General features: G+C 42.6%; 1 protein-coding gene across 8 annotated transcripts in view; it reads right to left on the reverse strand.

Annotated features, from left to right (window-relative positions):
• Positions 1 to 26,035, reverse strand: part of cobl (cordon-bleu WH2 repeat protein) — a 366,824-nt gene that overhangs the window by 83,271 nt on the left and 257,518 nt on the right. For 6 of the 8 annotated variants that reach the window (XM_072575619.1, XM_072575618.1, XM_072575617.1 and 3 more), the window contains one exon: positions 25,494 to 25,709. The exons of the other annotated variants lie outside the window; for them this stretch is intronic. In XM_072575619.1, coding sequence (XP_072431720.1) covers positions 25,494 to 25,709 — 216 coding nt within the window. The remainder of the gene's footprint in view (positions 1 to 25,493; positions 25,710 to 26,035) is intronic. 8 annotated transcript variants of the gene reach the window in all.

Below are 26,035 nucleotides of genomic sequence, written 5' to 3' on the forward strand. Positions count from 1 at the left end.
ATGACAAAATTGTCAAATTCATTGATAAGTTCGTGGCCTCAGGGCAGCAGAGTTACAAGCCTTTCTGCTGGAAATGTACAGCACACACACCAAATCACTAGCGATGCCTCCACCAAATTCTGCAAACATAATGCAGGAAAGGGGCTCGATTATGAGTGTCCTCTCTCAGGCCAACATCCCCAGCACTGAAGTACTGTTTATAGTCAGGCAGTTACAATAGGCAGGCCACATTCTCCACAAGTCTGACATAAGACTTCCAAAACAAACTACCTCAATCAAGTTTAAGTACAGTAAGTTGTTACTTGTAAGACAGAAGAAATACTTCAACGATGTCCCGAAAATATTCATGAATAGATGCAATGTCCCCTACTTGAATCTGGAGATGATTGAACCAACCACTTCAAGCAACTCTGACAGGCCCAGGCAGAGGTCAATCAAAGAAAGGAAAGAGCATTCAAAAACCCAGGCATCCTGTCTATCCATATCACCATATGCCCTGTAGTGACTGCAGCAAGGTCAGCCAACTGGCCATTATAGAATATGAGTTTTCTGGTTGGGGCTGTTAATCTGACCCAATCAGGAAGCTCCGGCTGACACATAAAAAGGAAAGTGTTTCCCTGTCCAACTCTATTTTGATTTAATCCCTACCCTCCCCTTCACCTTTTTGCTCACACAGCATTTCCCTTTGATGTGAAGGGCAGTGCTTGTCACTGGCCACTTGGGTGTTTTTCATATCTTCCTGGTGGTGGAAATTGATTAAAGATTCGTGCACTTTGTGTCTTTCACTGTGTCTCACACTGCACGCACACACCATGGGTGCTGGGAAAAAATAAGCACTACCACAGTTAGGCGGTAGTGTGGGGGTAAAAGGGAAAAAAAACAAAAAAAAATGAAGAAAGTGTCAGGGATACTGACTCTCTAGTGTCGTATTCTGCAACACTAGAGTTAACGAAAGTTAAGAACTGTTAATTTGGAAATAAAGAATACTGGCCTCTGTAGAGTTACTGCAACTCCCAGGTCATTTCCTCTGCCCTGAAGCTCTTCAACCATGTCGTGAAACAAACTCGGTACCACAGCCACATTTGCTTTCTCAGTGCCTGCCTCCGTAACCAACTCATCCCACATGGACTCCGGACCACCTTTAAACCAGCAGAGTTCGGACCCAAACAGGACAAACAGTACAGACTACAGATTCAAAAACACCAGCAACGGTTCTCCTTCAAGATCCTTCGCTCCATGCATGCAGCAATGCGCCGTCACCTAACCTCTCTACAGTCAGCCCTGCCCCAGCTAAGGGCCACACTCTCTCAGAATTGCAAAGGACCCACTCTGTACTACATCCTCAGGAGAATTCATACTCTCAACAAACAGTATTTCAATTCCATCTCAAACATCAAAAACTGTAAGTACAACAAACTTTTATCTACCCACCTCCATAACCAGTGCTCCTCAAACATTCCAGAAGATTCCCAGGCCTCAGAAACGCCATTAGCCATGCGGCCAATGCAGCTACCACCCCCACGCTGAGTGATGATGTCACTTCCGCCCCCATCGTGGCCACTCCCACAGCCACTTCCGGCACTCACATCATCGCTGATGCCACACGCTCAGTGACTTCCGCCACCCCTACTGACATGATCACCACCACTTCCGCCCCCACCAGCGCCACTCACCTGCATTCTGTTGACACGCCCCCCACAGACCCCACTGTCACTATCCCCACCCGCCAGAACCCAGAGGGGAACATTGCCCCTGCTCATGCCTCCACCACATTCCCCCCACCATCACACCCACTCCAGGTACTGGCTCCGACCCCACTCCCAGCTCCACATCCACACCAGATACCAGCTCCCGGCCCTGCCGAGTTTTCACCATCCCCCCAGACCTCCCACTCACTGAGGACGAACGATCAGTCCTCAGCAAAGGACTCACCTTCATCCCCCTCCGTCCACGCATCAAAAAATTTAATACAGGCCGTGATATTGAACACTTCTTCCGTCGCCTCCACATCCGAGCTTACTTTCACAATCAGGTCTCCCTCCCAACTTCCGAGGACCCCTTCGCCCACCTCCAACACACTGCATCCACCTGGACACCCCGCGCTGGCCTATTACCTGCCCTCGACCTCTTCATTTCCAACTGCCGCCGGGACATTAACCGCCTCAACCTGTTGACCCCCCTCCCCCACTCCAACCTCTCACCCTCACAACGTGCAGCCCTGCAGTCCCTCTGCTCTAATCCCAACCTCACCATTAAGCCAGCGGATAAAGGGGGCACAGTGGTAGTCTGGCGCACTGACCTCTACACCGCAGAAGCCAAACGTCAACTCGAGGACACCTTTTCCTACTGCCCCCTCGACCATGACCCCACCCCCCCATCACCAAACCATCATCTCTCAGACCATACAGAACCTCATGACCTCGGAGATCTCCCATCCAACGCTTCCAACCTCATAGTCCGGGAACCCCGCACTGCCCGGTTCTACCTCCTTCCCAAGATCCACAAGCCTGACCACCCTGGAAACATGCCCTTCAGACCAATAAGTCCACACTAACCATCCAAAGAGCAACCCACCCAGACCCATTCCCCTACATTTACCCCTTCACCTAACACTACAGGCAATTTAGAATGGTCAATTCACCTAACCTGCACATTTTTGGACTATGGGAGGAAACCGGAGCACCCAGAGGAAACCCACGCAGACACGGTGAGATTGTGCAAACTCCACACAGACACTTGCCTGAGGCAGGAATTGAACCCGGGTCTCTGGCGCTGTGAGGCAGCAGTGCTAACAACTGTGTTACCATGCCACCCATTTGTATATCATATTTATAAAGTACAGTGAAGTCTGTTTTGTTTGTTTAAAACTGTGGATTTGTGGACTTATTGTCTTAATTTTTTTTATTAGTCGTTCGTTTTTGGGATGTGAATGTCATTGGCTAGACCAGGATTTATTGCCCATTGCTAATTGCCCACAGGACAGTTCAAAGTTAGCCATGTTGTTGTGGAACCTGAGTGACACATAGGACAGACCATGTAAGGATGGCATATTTCCTTCCCTAAAGGACATTTGTGAACCAGATGGATTTTTCCTGACAACTGACAATGATATAACGATCATCATTTCAAGGATGTCTCAAAGAGGGTGCAGAATGTTCTCATGGGGGAGAGGGGCCAGCAGGAGGTCATTGTCCACATTGGAACCAACGACATAGGAAGGGAAAAGGTTAAGATTCTGAAGGGAGATTACAGAGAGTTAGGCAGAAATTTTAAAAGGAGGTCCTCAAGGGTAGTAATATCTGGATTATTCCCAGTGCCACGAGCTAGTAAGGGCAGCAATAGGAGAATAGAGCAGATGAATGCTGGTGTATGGGAGAAGGATTCACGTTTTTGGATCATTGGAATCTCTTTTGGGGTAGAAGTGACCTTTACAAGAAGGACAGATTGCACCTAAATTGGAAGGGGAAATTTACTAGAACTGCTTGGGAGGATTTAAACTAGTAAGGTGGGATGGTGAGACCCAGGGAGATAGTGAGGAAAGAGAGTGGTCTGAGACGGGTAGAGCTGAGAACAGAAGTGAGTCAAACAGTCAGGGCAGTCAGGAACAAGGTAGGACTAATAAATTAAACTGCATTTATTTCAATGCAAGGGGCCTAACAGGGAAGGCAGATGAACTCAGGGCATGGTTAGGAACATGGGACTAGGATATCATAGCAATTACGGAAACATGGCTCAGGGATGGGCAGGACTGGCAGCTTAATGTTCCAGGTTACAAATGCTACAGGAAGGATAGAAAGGGAGACAAGAGAGGAAGGGGAGTGGCATTTTTGATAAGGGATAGCATTACAGCTGTGCTGAGGGAGGACATTCCCACAAATACATCCAGGGAAGTTATTTGGGTGGAACTGAGAAATAAGAAAGGGATGATCACATTATTGGGATTGTATTATAGACCCCCCATAGTCAGAAGGAAATTGAGAAACAAACTTGTAAGGAGATCTCAGCTATCTTTAAGAATAATCGGGTGGTGATGGTAGGGGATTTTAACTTTCCAAACATTGACTGGGACTGCCATTGTGTTAAAGGTTTAGATGGGGAAGAATTTCTTCATTGTGTACAAGACAATTTTCTGATTCAGTATGTGGATGTACCTACGAGAGAAGGTGCAAAACTTAACCTACTCGTGGGAAATAAGGCAGTGCAGGTGACTGAGGTGTCAATAGGGGAGCACTTTGGGGCCAGCGACCATAATTCTATTCATTTTAAAATAGTGATGGAAAAGGATAGACCAGATCTAAAAGTTGAAGTTCTAAATTGGAGAAAGGCCAATTTTGACGGTATTAGGCAAGAACTTTCGAAAGCTGATTGGAGGCAGATGTTTGCAGGTAAAGGGACGGCTGGTAAAATGGGAAGCCTTCAGAAATGAGAGAACAAGAATCCAGAGAAAGTATATTCCTGTCAGGGTGAAAGGGAAGGCTGGTAGGTATAGGGAATGCTGGATGACTAAAGAAATTGAGGGTTTCGTTAAGAAAGAGAAGGAAGCATATGTCAGGTATAGACAGGATAGATCACGTGAATCCTTAGACAAGTATAAAGAAAGTAGGAGTATACTTAAGAGGGAAATCAGGAGGGCAAAACGGGGGCATGAGATAGCTTTGGCAAATAGAATTAAGGAGAATCCAAAGGGTTTTACAAATATATTAAGGACAAAATGGTAACTAGGGAGGGAATAGGGCCCCTCAAAGTTCAGCAAGGCGGCCTTTGTGTGGAGCCACAAAAAATGGGGGAGATACTAAATGAATATTTTGCATCAGTATTTACTGTGGAAAAAGATATGGAAGATATAGACTGTAGGGAAATAGATGGTGACATCTTGCAAAATGTCCAGATTGCAGAGGAGGAGGTGTTAAAAGTGGATAAATCCTCAGGACCTTATCAGGTGTACCAGAGAACTCTGTGGGAAGCTAGAGAAGTGATTGCTGGGCCTCTTGCTGAGATATTTGTATCATCGATAGTCACAGGTGAGGTGCCAGAAGACTGGAGGTTATCAAACGTGGTGCCACTGTTTAAGAAGGGCGGAAAAGACAAGCCAGGGAACTATAGACCGGTGAGCCTGACCTCGGTGGTGGGCAAGTTGTTGAAGGGAATCCTGAGGGACAGGATGTACATGCACTTGGAAAGGCAAGGGCTGATTCGGGATAGTCAACATGGCTTTGTGCGTGGGAAATCATGTCTCACAAACTTGATTGAGTTTTTTGAAGAAGTAGCAAAGAAGATTGATGAGGGCAGAGCAGTAGATATGATCTATATGGACTTCAGTAATGCATTCGACAAGGTTCCCATTGGAGACTGATTAGCAAGGTTAGATCTCATGGAATACAGGGAGAACTAACCATTTGGATACAGAACTGGCTCAATGGTAGAAGACAGAGGGTGGTGGTGGAGGGTTGTTTTTCATGCTGGAGGCCTGTGACCAGTGGAGTGCCACAAGGATTGGTGCTGGGCCCTCTACTTTTTGTCATTTACATAAATGATTTGGATGCAAGCATAAGAGGTACAATTAGTAAGTTTGCAGATGACACCAAAATTGGAGGTGTAGTGGACAGCAAAGAGTGTTACCTCAGATTACAACAAGATCTGGACTAGATAGGCCAATGGGCTGAGAAGTCACAGATGGTGTTTAATTCGGATAAATGCGAGATGCTGCATTTTGGGAAAGCAAATCTCAGCAGGACTTATACACTTAATGGTAAGATCCTAGAGAGTGTTGCTGAACAAAGAGACCTTGGAGTGCAGGTTCATATCTCCTTGAAAGTGGAGTCGCAGGGAGATAGGATAGTGAAGAAGGTGTTTGGTATGCTCTTCTTTATTGGTCAGAGTTTTGAGTACAGGGGTTGGGAGGTCATGTTGCAGCTGTACAGGACAATGGTTAGGCCACTGTTGGAATATAGCGTGCAATTCTGGTCTCCTTCCTATTGGAAAGATGTTGTGAAACTTGAAAGGGTTCGGAAAAGATTTACAAGGATGTTGCCAGGGTTGCAGGATCTGAGCTACAGGGAGAGGTTGAACAGGCTGGGACTGTTTTCTCTGGAGCATCGGAGGCTGAGGGGTGACCTTATAGAGGTTTACAAAATTATGAGGGGCATGGATAGGATAAAAAGGCAAAGTCTTTTCCCTGGAGTCAGGGAGTCCAGAACTGGAGGGCATAGGTTTAGGGTGAGAGGGGAAAGATATAAAAGAGACCTAAAAGGCAACTTTTTCATAAAAGGGTGGTACGTGAATGGAATAAGCTGCCAGAGGAAGTGGTGGAGGCTGTTACAATTGCAACATTTAAGAGGCATTTGAATGGGTATATGAATAGGAAGGGTTTGGAGGGATATGGGCCGGGTGCTGGTAGGTGAGACTAGATTGGGTTGGGATATCTGGTCGGCATGGACCGAAGGGTCTGTTTCCATGCTATACATCTCTATGACTCTATTAAACACTTAATTCAAGATTTTTATTTAATTCAAATTTTACCATCTGCAGGATTGAAACCCTGGTCTCTGGAATATTACTTGGATCTCTGGATTAATAGTCTAATGATAATAAAACAAGACCATCAATTCTTCTTAATAAATACTTGGAATCTCAAGCTTTGCCTACATCATATAAAAAATTGCTACTGATCCCTGATCAGATCGCAACATAATTTGGCATTCTAATCAAGGATGATAACACTACACACAATATTATCTTGCACATAAAACATGCTCTAGTTGATTTATATACAGGAATACTACTGATGAAGGTTACAGACTAAATGTAAGAGTTCACCATTTAGCTGCAGCTCCAACTTTAAACAACACATTACATTGCACAGAATGCAACTCTTTAAATGGCACAAAGTCCGGCCTTGTTTTCTGAGGCATGAAGTTAAATCCAAAAAATGCACCTACAACTAAATGCAAATTATTAAAAAAATGTGATTTTCCAGAAAGACAAACTGACAGTTAATCCAGTTGCCCTTCAGAAATTTGTCAATTTGTCTCTAAATGCAAAGCACTGTTGCATTAAAACAATATTTCAATAAAAATGAACTGCTCAGCCAATGTGTTTATGAGAAAAAAAGCCAATAAATTCTCTTCCAAACGTAACACTCCTTATGAGTTAAGGGTTTCAATTAATGACTACTTCATTTCATATCACACTATTAACTGACCTATTACTTGCATGTCATCTTATCTCAGATCTGTTACATCAACATTTTATTAATGGTCTCTTTAAACCCTTACACCTAACTTCAATTTGACCAGTTAGCTAACATGTTATGTACTGATTTAATGTAAACTATTCCAAGCTATTAGTTTTGTTGCATTAATACAAAGATTGGAACTTTTAGGAAGTTTTTTTTTCCTGAAAGACAGATTGCAGCTTCAATGATGACTGACATCATGACTAACTATCACACACTGCTTCCCAAAATTAGATAAAATTCATAGTATGTCAACTACACTGCAAACATTTTCCTCTACTTCCACTGCTATTATAATAGCTACACAGACACAAAAGTTATCTAAGCAAGTTTTGATAATATTTGTAGCTCAGGTTAAGGTTCTGGATGTAAGTTTGCTTGTTCAACTGGAAGGTTCATTTTCAGATGCTTCGTAACAAACTGGGTAACATCATTCGTGAGCCTCCAGTGAAGTGCTGGTGTTATGTCCTGCTTTCTGTTTGTATATTGAGGTTTCCTTAGGTTGGTGATGTCATTTTCTGTGTTGGTGATGTCATTTCCTGTTATTTTTCTCAGAGGGTGGTAGATGGGGTCCAAATTGATGTGTTTGTTGATAGAGTTCCAGTTGAAATGCCATGCTTGTAGGAATTCTCATGTATGTCTCTGTTTGGTTTGTCCCAGTCAAAGTAGTGTCCTTCCTCATCTATATGCAAGGATACTAGTCATGTCTTTTTGTGGCTAGTTGACACTTATGTATCCTGGTGGCTAAGTTTCTGCCTGTTTGTCCAATGTAGTGTTTGTTACATTTCTTGCAAGGTATTTTGTAAATGACATTCATTTTGCTTATTGTCTGTACAGAGTCTTTTAAGTTCATTAGCTGCATCAGAACATTATTTCAACGAGCCATCACACACTGCAGCACAGAGGAACTATGAAGAGCAGAGAAAAATTACTTACACAGTGTATTAAAAAAGAACAGGTACCCAATGAACACAGTCCACCAAATTCTCAGAAACAAACCCAAACAACAAAACAAAATGTGCCCAGAAACCCTAGGCACTCTCACCTACATCAAAGACATCTCGGAAATGACTGCCAGACTACTCAGACCTTTGGGCATCATGGTAGCCCACAAAACCACCAACACACTAAAACAGCAGCTAATGAACTTAAAAGACCTGATACAGACAACAAGCAAACTAATTTACAAAATACCTTGCAAGAACTGTAATAAAAACTACATTGGACAAACAGACATAAAACTAGCCACCAGGATACATGAACATCAACTAGACACAAAAAGCCATGACCCACTATCACTGGTATCCTTACACACAGATGAGCAAGGACACCACTTTGACTGGGACAACACACCCATCTTAGGACAAGCCAAAGAGAGACAAGCACGAGAATTCCTAGAATTATGACATACCAACTGGAACTCTATCAACAAGCACCTTGATTGGACCCCATCAACACTCTCTGAGAAAAAGAACTGGAAATGACATCACCAACCAGGAAATGACATCGCCAACCCAAGAAAACCAAAACACATAAATAGAAAGCAGGACATAAAAGCAGTGCTTCACCAGAGGCGCGCTAATGCTGTTACCTTCTATGGTGACAGAACATCTGAAAATGAACCTTTCAGCTCAGCGTGCAAACTTACATCCACAAACATTATCTTCCGTAAACACATACCGACACAGAAATTAAAATTGAACATTTGATTTAAATCTTTTTCTTTTATCCAAACCAAAACTTTGTTTTGGATTTCTTCCAAAATTTGAATGATTATGAGCAGTTACCAATGCCCATTAGTTTCAACTTTACAAATAGGCATACAAAGAGTGAGCAGCTTGAAATATGGAAAACCTCCCAGTTGATAACTACATATCAATCAATGTCACCACAATCAGCACGTTTGCAATGTGGGATGTAAGCAAATTGCAAACTAATGGACCAGAATAAAGAGAATAACACTAATACAAATATTTACAAAAAAAACACATGAAAATATTCATGAAGCATCCAAATTTAAATTCAACTCTATCTTCATACCATGTTATTGAAAAGTATTTGCAACTTAATTACTGTGATATTAAAATAATAGGCATATAATGTTAAAATAGATAACTAATAGCAATTCATTACAAAGGAAAATATTTAAGTACAGTACTGCATAACTTCAGGAACAATTTTACAAATTTGAATTCTTGGTGCATAGCTGTGGCTGTTCAAAGAACATTGAAAACTTGTGCATGAAGATGACTTAATCCTCAGGATTTTTCACCCATTAATAAATAAGAAATACTCACAGCCTGCTGAGTTCCTGCTCAAATTCCCTTTGCACTTCAAGCAGGTCAAGTTCCATACCAGGAATAATAATTTGTAAAATTTACCCTGCATATATTTAATGAACTGACCATATAAAGTATATAAAATGCAAGATATTGAGAGAAAAAACAAACATGCTAATTTACAAAAATTAAAAGTGTCCAATCTTTGGCATTAGTGTGACATGCATGTGTCCCTCAAATGCTGACAATATCGCCCTTGATGCCAGCCAATTCTGTTTGATTTTGTGCTTACACACCTGAAATTTCTTTAGCTGCTTGAATAACATAACTCTTGAAATTTGAAAAAGGACAGTTTTTATCATCACTGCCTCATTGGTGCACAAATCCTGAATTGAATAACATGATTCTTAAGTACTAACTAAATCAAAGAGGAAATTTAAAAGACCATGGTTTTTAATTTTACTCCATAGTATTTGCCTATGCAGCCTACATGGCAAAAGATTGGACACCCCTGTATTAAACCATTTTAACACAGGATATTATTCATTCAGAATCCTTTCACTGAACAGGCTATAAATAATACAATAAATAGGTGATCACACTTCAAATTATAAGAATATATAAATAAGAAATCAGCCCAAAGTCTTTGTAGGTGAAACGAGGCCTTTCGAAAGGAAAGTATGGTCAAAGTTCAGATGGTGACAAGACAGAAGTCACTGCTGGAGGAGTTCAGAGGTAGAAGTAAAGGTTGTCAGAGACGATTGACCCGCATAGAAACAGGTGCACAACAGGTGACTAGAAAAGAATCAGAGGACAGTAAAAGTAGAGTTAAAACAAACATTTACAAGTAAATGAAAACAAAAGTTCCACAACTAACAGAAATTAGACCGCAAAGTACATTGCTAACGCATGTTTCCAATGAATGACATAAAAAAACTTTGGCTGCTAAATAGAATAGAATTCAGATGTCCTAAAACCTACTCCGGGAAGTAACCTCAAGTCTACCTAGCCCCAGACAAAATCTTCAGTTTTCAAGATTACCTCTGTATTGTGTGATCCAGCATTTTAGGAGCAAAACTTATCTTAACTCGCTTGCCTTATCAATTGCTGACAGTCCACAAACAAAGGTTAAAAGTGAAAAAACTTTATGGCTTTATGGCTGCAGAAACCGATTATTCACCCTTTCCCTCAAACCAGTGGCATGGTTAAGCAATTTGGTGCTTTTCCAGGACAGAAGGATAAGTCAGCAAGAGTTAAGGAGAAAGGAACACTTTTTTTAAAAACTGCTTACACACCAGCAAATAAAAGAAAATCCAAATTTATCTTCACTGAAGAACACAACTAAAACATTTCTGGTCTACACAGGGAATACACAAGGAAGAAGAAGAGGTTGATTCTGGTCTGAATTTTATCCACCAGCACAACCACCCCCCCTCCCCCACTACCTGACTCCAGTCTGGGGCAGGAAGGCTTGAAAACAACTTTGATGTTAGTTAATATTAATTAAGCCCTTTAAGTGGTCCTTAAGTAAGGAGCGATGAGAGGAGCCATGAAAGGAAACCTGACAGTAGGTTTCCAGGCAGTTGGTAGTCCATCATTCAAAGGCACTCAATGCCTGACTGAAGGACCCAGCATTAAGAAGGGGGTTTGCCTACAGAAGTCACACCACCACCTGACACAGCAGTTTCTTTCGCAAGACCCCACCCTACTGTTAACCTGATGGCTCCGAGTGATTCTAGGCCTCTGGTGAGTGCATAAGCAGCAGCAGCCTCCACTGTTGGTGACGCTGGCAGGCAAGGGAAAGATGCCAGCCTCTTATTAGTTGACAGCTCTTGGGTCTGATTTCTTAAATTCAGTGGAAGACCCAATGTTTATTTCTGGTGTGTCTTTCCCAGTGGAGGGTTATCACTGACTCTGCAAATCTATCAACATCATATTCTGCTCTCTGAATCACTTGTGAAATTGTTCTACTGGCAGTGTATGACTAAAAACTTCTAGGAGAAAGTGAGGACTGCAGATGCTGGAGATCAGAGCTGAAAATGTGTTGCTGGAAAAGCGCAGCAGGTCAGGCAGCATCCAAGGAGCAGGAGAATCGGAGTTTCAGGCATGAGTCTGAAGAAGGGCTCATGCCCGAAACATCGATTCACCTGCTCCTTGGATGCTGCCTGACCTGCTGCGCTTTTCCAGCAACACATTTTCAGCTATGACTAAAAACTAACAAGTGTTATGAAGCAATTTTTACTGAAAAATTTGGTAAACTACAAATGTAACTAATAAATGAAAACTGTGCATACCTTCAACAGTAAATTGTATTGGTACAGAATAGTTTTCCAGCGTGCACAGAAATTACTGCAATGAATTCATACAACAGAAAATGTTTTATTATACTATGATAAACATAGCATGTTCATCTTCCCCAAGGTGGCTCACTGGTTAGCACCTCTGCCTTGCAATGCCAGGGATCTGGGTTCGATTCCAGCCTCGGGCGACTGATTGTGTGGAGTTTGCACATTCTCCCTGTGCCTGTGCAGATTTCCTCCAGGTGCTTCAGTTTTCTCCAACAGTCTAAAGATGTGCAGTTTAGGTGGATTGGCTATGCGAAATTTCCATAGTGTCCAGGATGTGTAGATTAGATGGATTAGGCATGGGAAATGTAGGGTTACTCTGGGTGGGATGCTCTTCGGAGAGTTGGTGTGGATTTATTGGGCCAAACGGCCTGTTTTACACTGTAGGATTCTATTCTACATAGCACATTCATCACATCACTAGTTAAATAACTGTTCAAATCTTCATTCCAACAAATCATAATATTTCTGGCATCACAGTGTAAACTACACAAGGTATGTCAAAGCATGTGTTCTTTGAATTCACTTCAAAGTATAAAAACTGCTATATTTCATTTTAACTAATTGTATTCTATGAAGAGAAAATGAAATAGAAAACTTTTGCTTCCTGAAATTGATCTTCATCGAAATATTGTGTCCAAAATATTCAAGAAGCTAAACAGTTAAAAAAACTTCTCAAACCCATCAGGAAAATGCATACTTCATAAATTAGCACAAGACATCTAACGCAGTTTGGTCAGTTATGTGATGGTGACTAAATTACCACCAAATACAGTTACGAAAATAAAAACCATACAGGTTCTTTGTCATCCCCACATTCCACCACTACTCCTATACTAAATCTGACCACATACCATTTCTGAGACAGGGCAGAAACTGTTGTCCATGTTATTCTGAAGCATGAGGGATTGTAGTTTCCACTACATTATATGAAATAAATGCTCCACAATCTTTAACAGCAGTTTAAGAAAAGCTACCAATCTTTGATCAGCCAGTACTTGTTAGGAAAAGTGGTTTCTTGTGGACCCCATAGCTCATTTGAGCACAAGCTGCCATCCACAGTGTCAAGATGTAATGAATTCAAGAAAAACGTAGTTCTGGCAGCCTGGCACTCTCTAGTGTACATTTGGATGGCCGTCAAGAGAAATCACATGGTGCCCTCTGGTAGGTTCGAAGTTCACGATCAATGGACACAAAAAGCTGTAATCAGAGTTCTACTTTCTGGACAATTTGTTTAGAGATTGTTTTAGTTTTCTTTGCTTAATTCCTGCTGCCTTCTTCTTTGATCAACATCATCTTTTCTGTTTTCATTAAGGTAGTTCTGTCTTAATCGTCAGCAACTTGATGAGCAAGTAATTTAAACAATTAAATGTTTCAACACGTGGTTGAATTTATTCTGGATCCTAAAGTTAACAGTCTCTCCAATTGGTGTCATCAATGCATGCAAAGTGCCCAGGGGAGCAGAAAGTGGCCCTTAAATGGATCAATTAGCTGCCCAGTGGTGGCCAAGCAGCTGCAGTGCCCACAACTGGCAATCTGTCATAGTGATGGCGAGATGTCCAGGTATCTCGTACGCATTCAGAGAACCAGTCATCCAGATTTTCAGGTCAATTCCAATCAGCCCTGAAAAATTCTGCCCAAACTTCCATTAATTTGGGTATTCACACTGCTAGTTTGTGCTTTTGAAGATTGTTTTTAGTCTTGAAACTGTTAGAAAACAACCACGGTATCTTTTGTCATATTGCTAAAATGTTGGGATTGTGCAACTTCCAGTAAAAATTGTTGTGAGCCACTGGTAAGAAAGTTTGAAGTTCCAGTGGATGAACAGATTGAAGTTCAGTCAACACTTACACTTTATCTGACATTTGCAACCACCATATCAAATATTGGTATTGCATGAATTTTAGAGGAACATAAAGGCAGAATCGTTATGTGGTGATACCCTAGGCATAAATGGGCTGCATCAAATGAGATCACAAATGTCCATTTCCCAGAATACAATGTCACACATGATTTATGCTGCAGAGGATTTTACTTGAGTCATATAGCGGATAAAATTGATGGACATATACAATGAATTGCTTGATGTTCTGGCAGGACTTTCAAAGAGATTCTGTCAGTTCAATGACTGCTTGTTCCAATTCTTTGCATTGTGCTTGAAGCCCATCTTTTCCAGAGTGGAAGTGACAGTGAACTTCATGAAATCACTTGGTGAACACAACCAAAATGCTCAGTCTGATGGTTGAGATCTCAGTTTTCATTATAACACAAAAAGAAGCAACTAAACATCTGAATGTTGCAATTGAAGTTCAAACTGAAGTCACAAAATCATTTGATGCCAGGCAAACGCATCTTGCTTTACTCGGCAGTTCCAGAACCAGAGGAATCAGTGTCTGGATATTTTGTGAGGTTAGGGCAATTGGCAGAGGCAAGTGACTTTGGTTTAACCCTTTATGAAGTGCTGAGAGGCCATTTAGATGGTTGGATGAATGACGTAACCATGCAAAAGTGCCAATAAGCTGAAGTGTAACTGGACTTCAAACAGGCACTACTACTGGCTTTGTCATTAGAAAACATGGCAAGAGGAGATATGAATTACAAGTTATGCCGATGGAAGTGGACACCCTCTCGAGGCTGACTGAGCTTGGGGTAACCACTTGGGTGAAGGCAATTGCATACTCAGATCATACCCGAAACAGAGGTACTTAAGGTCAGCTCACAGAAAAACCTTAAAACAAAACCAAACCTAAGGAAACAGTAAAAATTTTCTTCAGGGTCCATGCTGGCAAACCACTGCAGTTGCTCTCAGTGTAAGGACTCGAGGGAGCGAACCAGTTCCACTGGATCTAACTTCAGTATCCAGGGTAGTCACACCCTGTAAAGTGCACCTATATCTGACTTGCAACAGTTAAATTGCTTAGGAACATTCAGATCAGAACCAATCAAAATAAACATCTAGTTGAATGGTCATCTGGTTTTCATGGAGGTTAATACCAGTGTGACTGTATCAGTGATTGCAGATCCAGTCTTTAACAAAATTCACACTGGACTTCAACCCTTAAGTTTGTGTAAGATCTTGGTTAGACTGACTACCTATACCAGAGAACCTTTACAGTCATGGGTACAATTTCTGGTCTCGTTTGAGAAGCAGCTGGTTCAGTTACCATTGATTGTAGTAAAAGGCTCGGGCCCAAGGTTGAGCTAACAAAATTAGAAAGATTCACCTTGATTGGCTCAACATTTTTCAATTAGAAAATGGTTGCCTGAGTGAAGTCCTAATTAAATATCTGGAGGTTTTTCAAGAAGGTCTAGGGACTATCAAAAGAGGAAAGGCCACGTTATATGTTGACCAGGAAGTAAATCTACAAATCTGTGGGGCCTGTCCAGTGCCATTTGCCTTAAATGCAAAAGTAGAGGCAGAAATCAGGAGGTTGGAAGGAATCATCAAACCAGTCCAGTTTACAGAATGAGCAAACCTGCTTGGACCAACTGTAAAGCCTGACAACTTGGTTTGCCTTTGTAGGAATTTTAAACAAATGTTAAACCGCTTTTCACAGTTAGATAAATGCTCAATCCCTTGCATAGAGGAATTATTTGCAAAGCTGGTGGAAGGGGTTGGGGACTGTCCTTCATGAAACCGGACATGAGCTATACGTGCCTGCAACTGCGGTTAGATGCTACAAATGTATGCAACAATTAATATCCATAAGGGTTTGTACCAACATACGAGACTGCCATATGGAGTATTATCAGCCTGTGCAATTTTATCCAAGGTTGCCATTTATCCGGAAGACGTGCTGTCTCTAGTGCAAGATGGCGGCAGAGTAAAACCCTCCAGCTTGAGCTCCTCTGTTCGCCTTTTTTTTCCTTCCTTTTCTTTTTTTTTCTTTTTCTTTTACTATTTTCCTCCTTCCTGCTTTTTGTTCAACTGATGACTTCAACTCACCCAGAGAAGAATGGAGGAGCTGGCAAGCCCTAGAAGCGGATCCTAGAGCCACAGGGAAGCAGTCCCAGAGCGGAGGTCAGTGAGGGGAAGTGGTCCCAGAGTGGAGACCAGCGAGGAGAAGCAGTCCCAGAGTGGAGGCCAGCGAGGGGAAGTGGTCCCAGAGCGGAGACCAGCGAGGGGAAGCAGTCCCAGAGTGGAGGCCAGCGAGGGGAAGTGGTCCCAGAGCGGAGACCAGTGAGGGGAAGCAGTCCCATAATGGAGGCCAGCGAGGGGAAGCAGTCCCAGAGCGGAGGCCAGTGAGGGGAAGTGGTCCTGGAGCAGAGGCCAGTGAGGGGAAGGAGTCCCAGAGCGGAGGCCGGCGAGGGGAAGGAGTCCCAGAGTGGAGGCCGGCGAGGGGAAGCAGTCCCAGAGCGAAGGCCAGCGAGGGGAAGCGGTCCCAGAGTGGAGGCCAGCGAGGAGAAGCAGTCCCAGAGTGGAGGCCAGCGAAGGGAAGCAGTCCCAGAGTGGAGACCAGTGAGGGGAAGCAGTCCCAGAGCGAAGGCCAGCGAGGGGAAGCGGTCCCAGAGCGGAGACCAGTGAGGGGAAGCAGTCCCAGAGCGAAGGCCAGCGAGGAGAAGCAGTCCCAGAGTGGAGGCCAGCGAAGGGAAGCAGTCCCAGAGCGGAGACCAGTGAGGGGAAGCGGTCCCAGAGCGGAGACCAGCGAGGGTCATATACATACATGTGGTCAAGGTAGCATTATTTGTGGAAATACATGGAGTACAAGAAACAAATTGAAAGAACAGAACAAGAAAATTGGACTTAGAGAGTACAGAATGGCAACCATTCCTGAGACATAACTGCAAGATGGTTAGGAGTGGGAAATAAATATACCAGATTGGTAAGATTAACAGCAAACATCGGGAAATTGACAGAGGGGAGAAAGCCTTTGTGATTAAGAAATCAGACTACTAACAGGGTAACAAGAAAAAGTCAGTAAAGTTGAGTAGAATTTTGAAATAGAAAGGGATTTAAGATTGTTGTGACAGTTGTGTATAGAAGCGATGACAGCAGATGGGTGGCAACTTGTGTATACATACCAATATTAGACAAGCATGTAGCAAAGGCTAAGTGGCGTTATTAGAGGGTTAAGATAAGCAGGCAAACACAATGGTAGTGAACTTCTTGTGTCCAGGATCATTTTTTGCAACAATATGTCCTAGACCTGACGAAGGGAAATGCCATATTTGATTTCATAAAGAGTAATGAGCTAGTTAGTGGCCTATAATGCATGTCATTCAGGAGGCTGAAAGATCACAGCAGGTTAGGCAGCATCAGGAGGTGGAGAAGAATGCATGGCATGGTGGCTCAGTGGTTAGCACTGCTGCCTCATAAATCAGGGACGTGGGTTTGATTCTACCCTTGAGTAACCTTGTGAAATCTGCATGTTCTCCCCTTGTCTGCATGGGTTTCTGCCAGGTGGTCCAGATTTCTCCCACACTCTAGAGATGTGCAAGTTAGGTGGATTGACCATGTTAAATTTCCCATAGTGTCCAGGGATATGTAGGTTTGTGCATTAGCTATGGGAAATGCAGGGTTACAGGGATAGGTCTGGATGGGATACTCAGCGGGTTGGTGCAGACTCATGGGGCTGAATAGCCTGTTTCCACACTGCAGGGATTCTATTCTATTTACCCAGTGTGATCATTATATGATTGAGTTGAACCCAATGTTAAAAAAGAAAACTGGATTCAGGGACTTTCATTCTAGATTTAGGTAAGAATGTCTTCAGTGCTACAAAGCAGAGACTGTCCACAGTAAACTAAGCATATCTGTTAATGTGTAAAATGATAAAATATCAGTGGGAGCCAGGAACCATTCTGAAAATAAATTAATATGACACAGAACCACGTTCTAGGTCTTAGGGATTAAAGCTCCTCTTGCAAAAAATAATCTATTTATAACTGAAAAGACACAAATCTAAAAGGGAAAATATTCAAAAAGATGAAACATTTCACAACTCAGGGGAAATAGAAAACATATAAAGAAAAGAAAAGCAGGACAAAATAGGTAAGAGTTTCATAAAGGGCATACAAAAATAAAAACTGCAGGAGAAGTCACTTAACACAAAAAAAAATGAGGGATAAGAGAATGATAGTCAAGTAAAATCTGAGTCTGCTACGAATAGATAATAATGATATTGTCAATGAAAGGAAGGAAATGACTCACATGTTAAATAATTATTTTGCATCAGTATTCACAGTTAAGGAAAAGATCTGCACACCAGACATCCGAAGGAAACTAAATTGACTCAAGGACAGAGGATTATCAAAAGTCACAATCAGAACAACAAATGAAGAAAATAATAGCCCCAAGGAGTGGCAAATGCATTGAGCCAGATGATTTCAATCTCAGGATTTTAACGGAAGTCAGTAGGCACGTTTCAGATGACTATTTAAAAATTCTACAGTTCACTCTACTACAGAGGAAAATCAGGGAATTATAGCCCAGTTTACCATTCATCTGTTGTGAGGAAATTATGATAGTTGATAATTAAGGATAATGGGACATATCATCTTGAAAATTTTCAGTTGGTCAATACAGATTTGTAAAGGGTGGTTCATGTCTACATGTTGATTCATATTTTTGAAGAGGTGATTGAAATAATGCACAGCAGAATGTCTAAAGATATTATTTCCATGGACTTCCAGAGACATTTGAAGTTGCTCATAATAGATGTTTAAGTAAAAGTTGAAATTTAACAAGATGTTGGTAACTTATTGAGTTGCTTAGAAAATTGGCTGAGTAGAAAGAGAGATAGACACTAGGGATAAATGGAAGTTAGGAGAAAGTGAGGACTGCAGATGCTGGAGATCAGAGCTGAAAAATGTGTTGCTGGAAACGTGCAGCAGGTCAGGCAGCATCCAAGGAGCAGGAGAATCGATGTTTCGGGCATAAGCCCTTCTTCAGGAATGAGGAAGGTGTGCCAAGCAGGCTAAGATAAAAGATAGGGAGGAGGGACTTGGGGGAGGGGTGTTGGGAATGCGATAGATGGAAGGAGTTTAAGGTGAGGGTGATAGGCCGGAGAGGGGTGGGGGCGGAGAGATCGGGAGGAAGATTGCAGGTCAAGAAGGCAGTGCTGAGTCCAAGGCTTGGGACTGAGAAAAGGTGAGGGGAGGGATATGAGGAAGCTGGAGAAATCTGTATTCATCCCTTGTGGTTGGAGGGTTCCTTGGCGGAAGATGAGGCCCTCTTCCTCCAGGCGTCATGTTGCCATGGTCTGGCGATGGAGGAGGCCAAGGACTTGCAAGTCCTTGGCGGAGTGGGAGAGGGATTTAAAGTGTTCCACCACGGGGCGGTTGGTGCGGGTGTCCCAGAGGTGTTCTCTGAAACGTTCCGCAAATAGGCGGCCTGTCTCCCCAATATAGAGGAGGCCACATCGGGTGCAGCGGATGCAGTAAATGATGTGTGTGGAGGTGCAGGTGAATTTGTGATGGATATGGAAGGATCCCTTGGGGCCTTGGAGGGAAGTGAGGGGGGGGAGGTGTGGGCGCAAGTTTTGCATTTCTTGCGGTTGCAGGGGAAGGTGCCAGGAGTGGAGGTTGGGTTGATGTGGGGTGTGAACCTGACGAGGGAGTCATGGAGGGAGCGGTCTTTCCAGAATGCTGATAGGGGAGGGGAGGGAAATATATCCTTGGTGGTGGGGTCTGTTTGGAGGTGGCAGAAATGACAAAGGATTATATGATGTATCTGGAGGTTGGTAGGGTGGTAGGTGAGGACCAGTGGGGTTCTGTCCTGGTGGCGATTGGAGGGACGGGTTCAAGGGCGGAGGAACGGGAAGTGGAGGAGATGCGGTGGAGAGCATCATCAACCACGTCGGAGGGGAAATTGCAGTCTTTGAAGAAGGAGGCCATCTGGGTTGTTCGGTATTGAAATTGGTCCTCCTGGGAGCAGATGCGGCGGAGGCGAAGGAATTGGGAATATGGGATGATGTTTTACAGGGGGGCAGGGTGGGAGGAGGTGTAATCTAGGTAGCTGTGGGAGGCAGTCGGTTTATAGTGAATGTCCGTGTTGAGTCGGTCGCCCGAGATAGAAATGGAGAGGTCCAGGAAGGGGAGGGAGGAGTCTGAGACGGTCCAGGTAAATTTGAGGTCGGGGTGGAAGGTGTTGGTAAAGTGGATGAACTGTTCAACCTCCTCGTGGGAGCACGAGGCAGCACCGATACAGTCATCGATGTAGCAGAGGAAAAGGTGGGGGGTGGTGCCAGTGTAGCTGCGGAAGATGGACTGTTCCACATATCCGACAAAGAGGCAGGCATAGCTGGGGATCTCCCATCCACCGCCTCCAACCTCATAGTCCCACAACCCCACACGCCTGTTTCTACCTCCTGCCCAAAATCCATAAACCTGACTGCCCTGGCCGACCCATTATCTCAGCCTGCTCCTGCCACCGAACTCATCTCTGCATATCTCGACATGGTCCTGTCCCCCTTAGTCCAAGAACTCCCCACCTACGTTCGGGACACCACCCACACCCTCCATCTCCTCCATGATATTCACTTCCCCAGCCCCCAACGCCTTATCTTCACCATGGACATCCAGTCCCTATACACCTCCATCCCCCATCACGAAGGCCCAAAACCCTCCGCTTCTTCCTTTCCCACTGACCCAACCAGTACCCTTCCACTGACACCCTCCTTCGACTGACTGAACTGGTCCTCACTTTGAACAACTTCTCTTTCCAATCCTCCCACTTCCTCCAAACCAATGAAGTAGCCATGGGCACCCGCATGGGCCCCAGCTATGTGAAGGCTCATTAATGTGAAGGCTCCTCCATCAATTACAGCCCTTAAAGTAGCATTTAATTCCTGTTTTGGGACCGATCCCACTGCTGCGGAGTGGGGGGGTTGGGGGGACGTTGTCGTTGCTGTCGGCCACATAGTATTTGATTGAAGTAGTAGACACCAGGAAAGGACAGCTGACAACCACCCCCTCCCTTGCTACCGACATCCTTCGATCACATTCTTAATTCTGGAATCCTATCAGCTGCAGATTTTCTAGACCTCAGAAAGGTGTTATACTGGCAGCAGACACTGCCTTTCTATTGGGACCGCTAAGTCTCTGGCCTCTGATTGGCAGATGGGACTTAAATCCATGTTGGCCTTGATTCTTCAGAAGGCCACTGCCAATGATTAGCAGTTAATATAGTGAGCCTTCCCCAAAAGCAAAGGGCTTTTGCTGGCTCAAGGGTGGAATGGCAACACCTCCCTTTCGTTCATTAAAGCCACTCTTGATGACCTACAAGCAACTGTACTGGGCCTCAACCATTAGGTGCAATAATCACCAACTTAGATAATGGATTAGATACTCACTTTTTTCCAAATCTGCTGCACATTTTAAGATGAAGCAATGTCTCCCACTGGTATCATAATGTGTCATGAATCCTTATGCATGGTCATGACAATGTATGTGGTAGTTGCATTCTGAGTGACCATAAGGTAGATTTGGTGCCACTATCCTGATTTTAGGTTGGGATTGACAAGGCCTTCTCTGTCAAATATGATAAGAGGAAAAACACTTGGTATTCTAAGGAGGACAGCCTTATGTCTGAAATAAGATTTAATTTACTGCATGGTAGCAATCTGGTCCAAATTATATGAGCATACTAGACACTGTTATTAAGGTTATGAGAAGGTCTAATGTTAGGTTGATTTCCTCTGAGAACTTTAGCTGTTCTGTACTCAAGATCATCATATTGGTTAGAGTTTATGCACTCATCTGCATTAACATTTTCAGAACCTTATCCAATACTGATGCCACCAAAGTGGAAAGCATTTTAAACAGCATAGATGGAGACAAAAATCACAAAAAAAATGCTAGATGATGTGAAGACATAGAACTGTGGCAAATGTATTTGAGTACAAATAAATTTGTGTGAGGACACCAACTGTGGATCTCGCAGGATAGAACCAGTTCCTTTATAAGTGGTGAAAAGCTAGAAACAGTGAAGGTCCAAACACAGGTGGGTACATAGACAATTAAAATGTTTTGAAAAGATCAGGAAAATAATCATAAAAGCCAATGGAATTCTGGCCTTGATATCTTCTTAAGAATACAAATGGGTAGATATTATTCTTCAGATATATAAAGCACTAATCAAACCACATCAGGAGTACTGTGAGCACCACAACTTATGAAGGAAATAGAGAGCTTGGATGCAGTGCAGTGTAGATTCACCAGAATCGTTCCTCAACTCTGTGGTTTAGATTATTTGAAACATTGTACAGACAAGGGTTGTATTTTCTGGAATTCAGAAGTTTATGAATTTGATCAAAGTGTTATGCCTTTTAAGGAGATTAAATAGAGGAATAGAGAGAAAGAAAAGTTCTATTGATTAAGGGGTCTACATCTTGCAGACATTACCTGAAAATTAGAGCTAGGAATATCAAGATATAAATTAGGAATACACTCCTATACTCAAAGGGTGATAGAAATTTGGAACTCCCTTCTGCAAATGATAATGGATGCCAAATCAAATGTTAATTTTAAAACTAAGATTGATAGTCTGTTGTTAAGCAAAGATATCAAAACAATATGGGGAAAAGGTGCGTACATGGAATTAGGTCACAAGTTAGTCATTATCTCAATGAATGGCAGATCACTCTGGAGGAGCTAAATTGAATAATCCTGTATCCGAGTTCCTACATTCCAGTGCAAGTGGAAAATTGCAATTATTGTCCTGTAGTGCTTTTCAGTGTTACGTTGTGTAATACAGCAGGGGGAACAGACCCGGTCCAAACTCATGTTATTTTTTATCTTTTTGGCATTCAGAAAGAAATCTTCCCAATAAAGGCTGGCCTCAACTCAGACTTTAATGATGAAAGCACAATGGTCAAATTCATAGCATTATCAATGCAAGTAACCCTTTGCCTTCTTTGATCCTTTAAACATTATTAATCTGATGCATGAATCTTGTAATATTTATGAGTTGAAATATTACAGCAAACAGGGTCAAGAAAATACTTACCATACCATTTAGACTATAAAGTCATTAGACATAGGAGCAGAATGAGGCCATTTGGCCCCTTGAATCTGATCTGCCATTTGATCTGATATGTTCCTCAACCACATTTTCCTGCCTTTGCACCAAAACATTTGTTTCCCTTACCAATGAAGAACCTATCTATCTCTATGTTAAATACATTCAACAGCTTGGCCTCCACAGTCCTCTGTGGCAGTGAGTTCCACAGAAACACCACCAAGAAATTCCTCATCCTCTTAGTACTAAAGGGTTGTCCCTTCACTCTGTTGCTTTGTCCCCAGGTCCTAGTCTCTCCTACTAGTGGAAACATCTTCTCCACATTCGCTCTATCCAGACCTCTTAGTATTCTGTAAGTTTCAATAAGATCCCTTCTCATTGTTCTAAACTCCTTTGAGTATAGACCCAAAGTCCTCAACTGATCTTCAAGTGACAAGCCCAACATCCCTGAGATCATTCTTGCCAACCTCCAACACCAGCACATCTTTCCTTCGATATGGGGCCCAAATCTGCTCACAATATTCTAAATACCATCTGATCAGAGTCTTATACAGCCTCAGCAGTACATTTATGTTCTTGTATTAAAGTCCTCTTGAAATTTATGCTAACATTGAATTTGCCTTCATGACTGCCAACTTAACCTGCATGTTATCTTTAAAAGAATCCTGAAAAAGGAGTTCTATGTCCCGTTGTGTTTCATATTTCTGAAAGCTTTCCCCATTTAGAAAATATTCCATACCTCTATTCTTCCTAAAAAATGCATAACCTCACACCTTCTCACATTCTAAATAATCTACCACCTCTTTGCTCACTCTTCCATCCTGTTCAGCCTCCCCACTTCCTCAACACTATCTGCTCCTCCATTTATCTTTGTGTCATCTGCAAACTTTGCAACAATTCCCTCAGTTCCTTTGTCCACATCATTAGTGCATAATGCAAATAGTTGTGGTCCCAACACAGACCCTGCAGAATTCCACGAGTCACTGGCTACCATTCTGCGAATAATCTCTTTATCCCCATTCTTTGTCTTCGGCCAGTCAGCCAATCCTCTATCCATGCCAGTACCCTGTCCTTGATATCATGGACTCTTACCTTATTCAGCAGCCTCATGTGTGACATATTGTCAAGTCCTTCTTGAAATCACAATAAATCACGTCCTTCGTCTAACTTGAATTCGAACTGATTTATCTGGCATGGCCTCCCCTGCATGAAGCCACGTTGAGTCAACTCTATTTTACCATGAGAAAGTGAGGACTGCAGATGCTGGAGATCAGAGCTGAAAAACGTGTTGCTGGAAAAGCGCAGCAGGGCAGACAGCATCCAAGGAACAGGAGAATCGACGTTTCGGGCATAAGCCATGAAGAAGGGCTCATGCCCGAAACGTTGATTCTCCTGCTCCTTGGATGCTGCCTAACCTGCTGTGCTTTTCCAGCAACACATTTTTCAGCTCTATTTTACCATGCACTGCTAAGTACTCCACAATTTCATCTTTCACAATGGACTGTAAAATCTTATCAATGACTGAGGTCAGGTTAATTGGCCTATGGTTTCCTGTCGTCTGCCTCCCTCCCTTCTGAAATAGGGGTGTTATCTTAGCCAATTTCCAGGCCTCTGGGATGCTGCTTAATTCCAGTGATTCCTGAATGATCACAACCAATGCCTCTGCAATCTCCTTCAGAACTCTGGGATAAGTCCATCCAGTCCAGTGATTTGATCACCTTCAGACTTTTTTGCTTTCTCAGCATCTTCTCCATAAGTGATGGTCATTACATTCACCTTTGACCCTGACTCTCTCGAACTTCTGGTGTGGTGCTGGTGTTTTTCGCTATGGAAACTGATGCAAAGTAGTTGGTCAGTTTCTCTGCCTTTTTTTTGTTCCCCATTACTACCTCTCCAGCCTTATTTTCAAACAATCTAATGTCCACTTTTGCCTGTCTTATCTTTTAGATATCTAAAACAAAATCTTGCAATCTTCTTTTATATTATGAGATTGCTTATTCTCAGATTTCATCTTCCCCCCCATTATTATCTTTTTATTTATCCTCTGCTGGTTTTTAAAGGTTTCCTAATTCTCTTGTTTCCCACTAATCTTCACCACAATGTATGCTTTTCTTTTGCTTTTACACTGTCCCTAACTTCCCTTGTTGGCCATAGTTGCCTCACCGTTCCTTTGTATGTTTCTTCTTCCTTGGAATAATTTTTGCTCTGCCTCCTGAATTACCCCCAGAAACATGTGCCGTTGCTGTTCCACTGTCATCCCTGCTGGAATCCCCTTCCAATAAATTCCAGCCAGCTCCTCCCTCATGTCTTTGTAGTTACCCTGACACAACTGCAATACTATTACACCTGATTCCAGCTTTTCCCTCTCAAACTCCAGGGTGACTTCTATCATATCACGGTCACTGTCCCTTAGCGGTTCCTTCACCTTAGGCTTTCTAAGTCTGTATCAATATACATCATAATGTTTTATAATTTTCTTTGTAATTCTTAATAATATTTCATCAAATGAACAAACAACCAAACTGTAAATGATATAAAAAACACAAGTTCCAAAGTTTGATATTTGTTGAAGGAAAGTTGGAAACGGCTGACGAAAATCAAGAAATACTCAATGTGAACAAACAATTGCCTTGTTAAGACCACAGAAGACAGAATATACTTTTCAGAGGACCTACATTCAGGCTTCGATTCACCATGTTCAGTAATTTCAGGCACCATGTTAGTGAAATCATACTCTGGTGACATTCCTGGCTGGTTGACAATCTCACTGTCTGCAGAAGGTGGGTATGGTGGGGGAGGAGGAATCGTTAACTGGGGTGGACTACGTAGTTTGCCTGACACTGGCGATGCACCTCTTGGAGGCTTAAATGGCACCTGACGTCCAGCAATACCTAGATAGGGGATCAAGTAGGGTAATAAGTATGTCTGGGACATAAAACTGAAAGCCATATTATCTGATAAGTACTTTAATACAAACAGATGAAAAGCTAAAACAGCAAAAATTAAAAATATCGCACATCTGAAGCTCTCAGCAACACTGAAAGTTAGCAATAATATAGGTATAGTATCATAACAATGATTTCATTGCAACTAAGTTATACACAAGTCATGCTATGTACTATTGTTTCAAGAAAAATCCAGTCTGTCATGACTTTAGTTATTGATTAAATAGGAACTAGAAAGATATGTTAGCTACAGCCTTGAGTTTAATCCCTCA

Source organism: Chiloscyllium punctatum, chromosome 8 (genome assembly GCF_047496795.1).
Source record: "Chiloscyllium punctatum isolate Juve2018m chromosome 8, sChiPun1.3, whole genome shotgun sequence".
Lineage (NCBI taxonomy): Eukaryota > Metazoa > Chordata > Chondrichthyes > Orectolobiformes > Hemiscylliidae > Chiloscyllium > Chiloscyllium punctatum.